The sequence below is a fragment of the Lipotes vexillifer genome, unplaced genomic scaffold (assembly GCF_000442215.2).
Source record: "Lipotes vexillifer unplaced genomic scaffold, Lipotes_vexillifer_v1.1 scaffold1267, whole genome shotgun sequence".
Classification (NCBI taxonomy): Eukaryota; Metazoa; Chordata; class Mammalia; order Artiodactyla; family Lipotidae; genus Lipotes; species Lipotes vexillifer.
This window is the reverse complement of record NW_006790372.1, coordinates 176372-186045: the sequence shown is the minus strand read 5'-3', so window position 1 is coordinate 186045 and position 9674 is coordinate 176372. Positions and strand designations below refer to the sequence as shown.

The 9674-nt window shown below is 45.4% G+C and overlaps 1 protein-coding gene across 2 annotated transcripts in view; it reads right to left on the bottom strand.

Annotated features, from left to right (window-relative positions):
- The window catches only part of ATG4A (autophagy related 4A cysteine peptidase), a 69769-nt gene that overhangs the window by 15366 nt on the left and 44729 nt on the right, over positions 1–9674 (bottom strand). Inside the window, exons 3-8 of one of the 2 annotated variants that reach the window (XM_007463665.1) lie at positions 8636–8707; positions 6422–6520; positions 3716–3817; positions 3422–3494; positions 1004–1083; positions 117–304 (exon numbers count right to left, since the gene is read on the bottom strand). In XM_007463665.1, coding sequence (XP_007463727.1) covers positions 117–304; positions 1004–1083; positions 3422–3494; positions 3716–3817; positions 6422–6520; positions 8636–8707 — 614 coding nt within the window. The remainder of the gene's footprint in view (positions 1–116; positions 305–1003; positions 1084–3421; positions 3495–3715; positions 3818–6421; positions 6521–8635; positions 8708–9674) is intronic. The other variant, XM_007463666.1, reaches the window with a different exon arrangement.

Genomic DNA, 9674 nt, shown 5'->3' with positions numbered 1-9674 from the left:
GGGAAAGAGAACGCAAGATTCTCAGCTCATGTGTGGACTGCTGCTCACGGATCTCCGTGCTCACATGGCGGTGGGATGGGCGGGCAGCAAGTGGCTTGGGGAAAGGTGCGACTTACTTTGAAGGCGTCGACATAGACAGGATTGATTTGGTTTATGCCCAGGCGGAGGGGCACAATGAGCAGCAAGGGTTTCCAGGCTGGAGAGCAGGCAGAGGGGCCCTTACTCTGGGTCGAAGCATTCAGAGACTCAGGGGGGCTCTCAGCAGCTGTTTCAGCACTCAAGGGGAGGGTGTGGCACATTTTTTCTAGAAACAGAAGAGAGCTGGGTAAATAAGGGGCATCCAGCCCTAGAAGGTGTGCCAAGGGAAAAACTAAAGGAGACCTCACATGACAGCCGCCGCCTGGAAGGCCCTTCCCCCTGCCACCGGGGCCCTGCTGCCCGACCTCCTACAGGAAGCCCAGGCCACTCCTCTAGCCCTTACTTCTCCTTCTGGCAACTGAACACTCACTTACCTCTTGTCAGATATTATGGGCTCACTGGGAGAATCTCATTTCTCAACTAGACTGCAAGGGCCTTGGAAACAGGGACTGTATCTGTTGGTCCCTCTAACCCCGTGGCAGGGAGCACAGGGGGGCCGCCACAGAAGACCTGTCAGTGGTTTAACTGATTACCCGCACTTGGGGAGTTCTGCAGGGAAAGGGTCTGGTGCCTCTCTGAGGGACAGCAGAGATCCTCTAATTGTTTTCTCCCTTTCAGAAAGCTGAAAGGGAAGAGAAGAAGGGGCACAGGGAACGATTAACAGGAGCCCTGTGCTCCCCTGTCCTGCTAGATGGGCAGGCCAGAGAGTCGGGGGGCGGGGTAATGGGGGGTGTGTGTATCTTCTTTCTCTTTTTCTCCCTCGCTTTCTGTCTTTCTCTCCCACCACGCCCCACACACATTCTGAATGGTGAGGAAGAATCTCATCACCCAGCCACCCGAGAAGGTAAACTGGCCCGGGACTCACTGATATCTTCAATAACCACGGTGTTATCCATTGAAACATAAACAGCCAAGGAATTCCATTCATCAAATAAAGCAAGTTTTCTGCAAAGCAACATACAATGAAGTCACAATTGGGGAAGATGGACATCTCGGCAGGAAGCAGTACAACCTATGTATGCCCAGCGCTCCTGAAGTTCCTGAACACTGAGCCACAGAGAAGTTGGGATTCAGGTCAGGTCTGGCTCCCTTGACTGAGCTCTGGAACATTCTATGTCCAGGGACCTTGAGAATGCCAGAGGCACTGTTTCCGCACCTCAATAATAAGGCCTGCTTTACAAAATGCAAAAGGCTGCCTTGCTAAATGTTAGGTCCTACTGGGCGAAAGAGAGAGGTTACCAGTGCATCTTCTCCCAAGAGATTTTGTTTTCTTTTCTTAAATAAGAGACATTCTGACTTACTCCTTTTTTCAAAAAAAGAAAACTGTTACTAATATACACACATATATATTTGTTTAGGAGCATACATAATGCAAACAATAAGTTCTAGGGAAATCCGGGGGGGTGGGGAGAGAGAGAGAGAGGTGACCTCTTCTGTCCCTTCCCGCATGCGGTAAGGATGCTGTCCCAGGAGACTTGGGCCGCAGACGGCTTCAGTGCCGGGCCTTGCTGGTCAACAGCTGAAGACAGAGCATGCTGAAGTGCATGACTTCAGAGGAGATTAGAAAGAAAACCCCTTTAAAAGAGAGATTATCTGATGTCTGAGTAAAGTACCTTGTCTATCTCTCCCTTATTTCTTTCTCCTCTTGCCAGTATGAAGAAGACATGTTTACCCTGGCTACTCTGGAATTCTGCAGTAAAGCCCAGTCTCAATGGCCAACAAAACAAAACAAAACAAAACAAAAGACACATTCTCTCCCAAACCAAAGTAACTCCCAAGAAGAGGTTAATTACCATTATATTTTAATTTCATTTAATGTAGTCTCTTTCCCCAAAAATAATAATGACGACATCATCATCATCTACTGTTGTTAATAACAATCACGATGACTCAGAATGCACTTAAGTTCTTTAAAAATGTATGTTTCCATTTGCTTGTTGTTGGGAAGCTCAAAATTTAGAAGAAAGAAGCAAATTCTGAGGGATGTCATTTATAAACCAACCATATCAAGCTAGGTTTTGGGCTCGGCACAGCCATTCTAATCTACACTTTCTGCCCTGGGTTCCTACAGTGGTTCCCGAAATACCACCAGATCCTCACTCAGCAGATCAACAACACCCCCAAAACCACTACGGACCAAGGTAAGAAAGTGGTCTCAGAGAGGCTGCACTGTTAGCAGAGTAATGCAAAGATACAGGTTTCACTTGGGTCCCCAGGAAGTCCAGACTACTCCCCTCAAAAGCACATTTACAAAGCATTCCAGTTCATTGAAGGTTGGCTAATAATTGAAACAGTGCCCCATCCGTATTTTGCATGGAGCAGGTCCCATCATCACACGCCAGAGAGCCAGGAATTGAAGTAGCTACCAAAGGAGGCTATAGACGGTTTCAATTTCCTGATGCCTAAATCCAGCCCCAGATTCTATCTGCCATTTTCATTCATTCATTCATCAAGTATTTATTGAGCACTTACATGTGCCAGGCAGTTTCATGTGCTAATATTACAGGAGTGAATGAGGCAAATACCATCTCTGCCCTCATGGAGTTCCCATTTGGTGATAGGTTGTCAGAAAGGAGAGTGACAATAGGTGAGATGGCCTGCAGGTGTAGGTGCTGATGCCACTCACCCCATTCATTTCCAAAGCATTGGTCCTGGCCTCTCCATGTCGCCTCTTGCTGTGGGAGGTGAATTCTGAGACTTAACAGGACAATTGCGAAAGTACCATGCTGGGGTACCTTAAGTCTCCTAAGAGATGACAAACTGATTCTAAGACTCCCTTGAGGTTTGTCTCCTCTAATAGGTGGTGAGGTCCTTGAAGCAAGAACTACACCTAGTTTATTTCTGTGCACTCAGTACTTAGGGCAACAGAGACACCCAGTAAATGTTGAATGAATCAGTGAAGAATTTTTTTTTTAATACCATACAGGGTGGGAGTCTGTGTTTTGCCTAGGCTGGCTCAGGCTTCCCCACTTAGTGCAAACCCTTTGGCTTCAAAGTGACCCTCAGGCTGACGGCTGAGCACGTGAGCACCAATCTACAAGTGGGATACGGAATGAGTCCTGAGGGGCCTCCCCATAGACTGGTACCAATGACTATAACTGTGATTTACCAAGACAGTTGCCCACACACATTACACATTTCAAAGAACTATCTGAGCAAAATGGTACAGATGTTTGGTGGCTTAGTGGGATGGCAGGAACAGCTGGGTTGATGGGATGTTGAGTTGGTGGGGGGAGGCATAGGAGATGGTAGAATAAGGCACATGACAGACTCTTTTACTTACTTTAACACCTGTGCAACTGTATTTGGTCCAAACCATTCGCCAATTGATTTCCCTTCTCCTACACCCATCTGTGCTGTTTTTATGTGGAAAAATAATAAACAGGTTAGCAAACCACCAACTCCTAATTTTTTGCATAAATAAGTAGATGGGACGACTTAGTAGAGCCACATACAAAGCAGGGAACAAGAAAAGCAAATACAGCAATGTAAGCTGAATTTCACATACAGTGTTCCTTTCCTCTTAATTGAACTACAGAACAGAGAGACAGCCTTTAAACTACTCAAGTGACCTTACCCATTTGATGGATAGAGTAGCAACAGTCTTTTCTATCTAGGAAGCACTGTAGGATTCGTTGGTATTCTTTGGGTTGTTCTTTCTGTTTCTCCCAGTTCCAGTCTTTTTAGGAAAAAGAAAAAAAATGAGTTAAAATAATTTTTATAACTGCTTGTTATCTCTGCACTCTTACTGGGACTATGAGGTTAGAAGGAAAACAAAGGAGTTACATGTAGAAGGTGGGAGCGATCAGGTCAGAACATTCCTAAGTATCTTTTTTTTTTTTTTTGCGGTACGCAGGCCTCTCACTGTCGTGGCCTCTCCCGTTGCGGAGCACAGGCTCCGGACGCGCAGGCTCGGCGGCCATGGCTCACGGGCCCAGCCGCTCCGCGGCACGTGGGATCCTCCTGCACCGGGGCACGAACCCGTCCGTGTCCCCTGCATCGGCAGGTGGACTCTCAACCACTGCGCCACCAGGCAAGCCCCTAAGTATCTTTCATGTTGATGACCAAGACATCTGGAAACTGATTTCTTTCAAAGACTCACTAGGTATAAAGTAAAAGCAAAACCAGAAGTTGACCAAGGAACTGACTTAGCCCACGAGCTTGAGTTGGATAAATATTACATGAAGACAGTGTCACAAGGCCTTTCTGGTCAGCTACTCAGTGAACAGGAGGTCACCACAAAACCTGGCAGTATATCCGTGTCTCACCCAGACGCTGTTAGGTCTCATGTCCACACAGACAACAATGGCTTTGGTCCGTATATTTTGGCAGCATTGCCCACAGAGTCTCATGGGGGGAAGTGCTCTTCTGACACACACCTATTCCCAGGGGAATATACACAATTTGCAACTAAGGAAGCTTTTTTTAAAAATGCATGCTGCCATTTTTACACAAGCTTTTAAAAAGGCCACAATGAGTTTTGGAAAAACAAATACCTTTGTTATCAGGTGTTCCAGGTTTCCTTATGACCAAAACTAAAATAATTACATCTGTGGGCATCCCATCTGTGCCCCAGGCACAGCCCCCCCCCAATCCTATAGGGGCTGCTTATCGCTTACTGAGGACAACTGCAAAAACTCTCGTCGTCACTGCTGTGGACAGGACGCACTATTCCCATTCCCTCAGCTCTAGGAACTCTGTCTAATGGGACAGATTTCTGAGACTTAGTTTGCTTCCAAGACAGAAATTTCTCTCCTGAGGTTTTAGAGAGCATTTGAATTCACAACAGAAATCTACTTGAAGCCAAAGGCCACTATCTCCAGAGTCTTTAGTTCTCTTCGCTTCTAGTATTTCTGAAACCAAAGTTTTAAACTTCGTATCCAGCAGTCTTCAAAGGGTGAAGAACACCCACCTGTTTCTCATCAGCTACCAAACTGTCCAAGTCTGGGGGAAACCCTGATTAGCTGGCTTCTAAGTACCACTAAATATTTACTGATGACAGTGATAAGTGAACACCCCACCTCAACTGTAAAATAACCAAATAGGAAACACTCCAAAATACTTCTTTATAAAATTACATCTTCTCATTCATCTTAGCTACAAGATCTATTTCCACATTCTTCCTGCTACTTGCTTTTATATTAAGACAATTGAGATTGCTGACTGTGGGGGATTTTTCCCCCAGTTTGCTTTCCACAAAATTCACTTCCAGAAGAATCATCTTGAAGTGTTTCATAAATGAGAAAGTTAAACAGTAAGAACAATCTGCTCCAAGAAGTATGTGTACAGTAATCACTGGACAAGGAGTCAGAAGACCTGCATTCTATTCCCAAATCGATGCCTTCTTGCTGTTTGACCCAGGGCAAGTCACCTTACTTCCTGAGCCTCAGTTTCCTCATCTGTAAAACAGAAATTATGATACTACCCAGGGAACACAGGCACAGGACATCCTAAACCCTGAAAAGAAGGCACGAAGCCCTAAACCCTCCCCAGCCTCTTCCCCAATCTTCTCTGGGAACCGCAGGAAGATGTGTGAGGTTGCGTAGTCCCAGACAGGGAGCGACGTTTTTGTACCTCTGAATCTCAAGGAGCAAAAGCCGATGAGTTCAGCAGCCCAATCTCATCCAAGGTGTTCTTTCACTCCCTCATCCCCAAGGCAAACCAGACTTTCACCCAAGTGCCTGAACTGGCATCTACCCAAGGTCAGCCTACAGATGCCGACAGGGAAGCACAGGCATGTCTTAAGAAAGCAAGACTCGAGAGTTCCAACAGTGATTACTGGAAGGTTCTTAATGAAGCAGCCTCCTGAGGAAGCTGATTTAAGGATTTCTTCACCATCGAATGGACATCATCACTGAACCCAAACCAAAATATCTCCCTCATTAGGCACTTCCTTTAGGTCACTGACATCCTTCACTAGGCAGATATTTTAAATGAGGTCAAAAAACAGACTTACCACCACACACTTCTTCCTGCTCCCTTTGTTATCTGACCTGTTTAAGGACTCATGGGAACAACAGTGAAGATGGAAACTCTAAATGATACACCTGCCTCAGTATTCATCTGCCCCAGGAACTAAGTCTCCAGCTTGGTGAGTCACAAGGAAATGCTGGCTGTTTTCTTCTCACGAGAGGTTTTGTCAACTTGTCAGCCCCACTACTTGGACTTGCAGAGAGCACTTCAGGACCTGCAGCTCTGTTCCCTCGGCACCAGTGCTAAACTACCAGCAGCAAGTGAGACTTCAGAGGTCTCCGAGGCAGTTTCCAGAGCAAATTTAACTCACCCCTGCCCAAGTGTCTGCAGATAAGAGCTTGAGCCAGCATCATCTGTCCACAGCGTAACATACATCCCCAGCCGGCGTCTGACGAAGGGCCCGTTCCCCCTGTTGGCAAAATGGATGGGAATGAATATGAGTTCCTAGAACTGCCCTTTCCCAAAACATCAGCATATTTGGGAATCATACAAGACAGACAGGCACACATACTCGGAATAGAGAGGCAAGATATATAGCCAGACATCAAACAGGGTTTGTTACAGGGTGGAACTTGCAAAGATAATGCTGAGTTAACCAAAACAGGTTCTATGGCCAAAGGAAAACAAACAAATGAACAAAACCTGCCCCTTATGTTTTCTGCCTAGAGACATCCAGGTATGCGTGCAGTTTTGGTATATGACTAACATGTATGACTACCAACACTTAGTCCATGCCATGTCATCATCTGCTTGACCGAACCTGACTTTTCACAACTCACTTCTTGGGGAGGGCAATCTTACCTTAGTTAAGGAATAAATGCTACCAAACTTGATTATCAAAATGGTCAAGGAAATCTGAAAGGCTCTTGACTGTTCTAAATATACATTATGAAGGTCTGAACAGTAAGAGGGAGAATGTAAAATAGAGGAAAGAGTCCTAGATTAGGCATCAGAAGACCAGTCTCTAGTTACCTAATCCAAGCCTCATCTGTAGACTGGGGATAATAGCACATGCCTTGCCTACTATTAGTGGATATTGTAAGAATTAAAAGAGAGAGTATAAAACTGTTCTACAACCCACTCAGGATGATGTAAATATTTGGTGTTATGAGTATGGTCATAATTAAAAATGCCACTAATAAATTAGAAATGTACTACCTTTTTAAAAGGCACAAAGCCAGTTAATAAGACAACGGGTTCCATTTTAAGAACACTCGATGTAACAAAAATCCCATAAACGTGGCCAGGGTGAGCTCAATATCCTTTTTCAAGGTACCAGTGAAATGAGATAACTTGGATGGCAGAAGAAACATTCTGCTTTCATTGCTTCATTTCCCAACATGGAAGTGGAAAAGTATGCTTATAAGCATGGTCTCACAAGACTAACTGTAAAGGGGGTCATCAACCACGTAAGACAAGTGGGCCAAGGTGGCCGCTCCTTTTCTTTTGTTGTGGGGACCGAAGGAGAGTTGCTACAGCAAAATGGGGAAGGTTGAGCCAATTTGTGAGCTGGAAGGGGAATCCTTTGACTCTTGCTAATGGTGGGATTATGGGCCAGATTAGTATGGGAAAGATGCAAGGAAGCCCACATAAAAGAAAGATCATCTCTTCCAAAACACTGTCAGAGTTGAACTGCAAATGTTTTCAAATCTTGCAAAGATCTCTTCACCCAGAAAAAAGTTTAACAGTTTAGAATCACTGGGCACTAAAGATTGTTCTTTTGCATATTTTGCTCAGGTACTTCCTGTGGAGAGCAAAAAAAAAAAAAAAATGTCTGTGTGAACTTCACTCTTTGCACTTATCAGAAAGGTTTATTTCACTCCAGTTACTAGGTCCAGTCCTGGACCAAAATCAGTCAGACAGGTTTCCGCTTAGGAGAATAGCTTCCACCATTTGAGTTTGGTGATCCTTTCCTACAGTACCACGAGACTAGGAAGAGGTCACCCTACTCGCAAACATTTCACAAATTTTCTCTGGAGGGATCCTATTCACTTAGCTCATTGAACTGTCCTTTTTTCTAGACAGCAGCTGGTGCTCTTAACTGACTAGAATTAGTTCCAAGCAAGTCCATTATAATTCATCTCCCAGTGGCAAGATGTTTTCATCTCACAGGGAAAAAAAAAGCAAAGGAATTATTTTCTTTCCTTCAAGGTACAGCCATCTTTAATAATCAAGTATCTCCACAAAGCAGTGGATTATAATTTAATAGATACTGTCCAAATTAAAAGCTTGACTTTTGCCTTGCTCTTAGAATTAAAACAAGTAACACTTCTAAGTGCCTGAACACTTGGAGGTGGTTGGGCTCAAAAGTATACTGGCATTACATATTAACACCATGGAACCATACACGATGAGGCATGTCGGCAACGAGATTTCTGGATGAAGCATAAGACTTAACTACTCCGCCACATTAAATTCTTCACCATAGTGAGCTGCTAGGTCTGAGGTTTCCATGATGTCACTGATAACCTCAGGAAAGCTATCTACAAAGAAGAAAGCACAGTATAATAAATGATATACCTACCAATTGGTGAAAATTTCCTTCTGTATGTAAACCACAGACGAGCACTTATATCAGACAACAGCTTAGATTTTTCTGTAATTAAATGTGAAATTAAAATTAAATCATCGTATCCCATCTGAAGATATCTGCCTTTGATTTCTGAGCCAGCAGCAAACTCAATTTCAAATAACCAGACAATTCCATTGTTATGAGGCTAAGGGAAATTCATAGGCAACCCAATCTCATTTTAGCCAAATAATTTCAGCATTTCCTCCCACCTATGTTTTGTTTGTTTGTTTGTTTGTTTGCTTTTAGCGGTATGCGGGCCTCTCACTGTTGTGGCCTCTCCCGTTGCAGAGCACAGGCTCTGGACGCGCAGGCTCGGCGGCCACGGCTCACAGGACCAGCCACTCCGCGGCACATGGGATCCTTCCGGACCAGGGCACAAACCCGTGTCCCCCGCATCGGCAGGCGGACTCTCAACCACTGCGCCACCAGGGAAGCCCCCACCTATGTTTTGATCAGAGCTACTGGCTAGTACAATGATGCTGAGTGGTTCCTGCCCCCATCTCACTGAGAGCCAAAGCCCCAACAGGTACTTAACACTGGGGTCACATGGCCAAAAGACAAGGACTAGGAAAAGCGAGGATCCTGGATAACCTGCTAACAAGGCAATCAGCCCCTGCCTGAATGATGATGGTTGGTTGGATCTCTTATCAGCATCCACTGTCTGTTATCTAAAACTAGGGATGGGTCGTGTGTGTGTGTGTGGGGGGGGGGTACACACAAATGTTTAACTATGAAGGAGAAGTCCCTGCTAAGCAAATTAAGTGTATAAGAAATTTATCAATACTACCTACTGCAACTGGCGTTTTTAATCTAAATGGATGTAGGGCTTCCCTGGTGGCGCAGTGGTTGAGGGTCCGCCTCCCGATGCAGGGGACGCGGGTTCGTGCCCCGGTCCGGGAGGGTCCCGCGTGCCGCGGAGCGGCTGGGCCCGTGGGCCATGGCCGCTGGGCCTGCGCGTCCGGAGCCTGTGCTCCGCAGCGGGAGAGGCCAC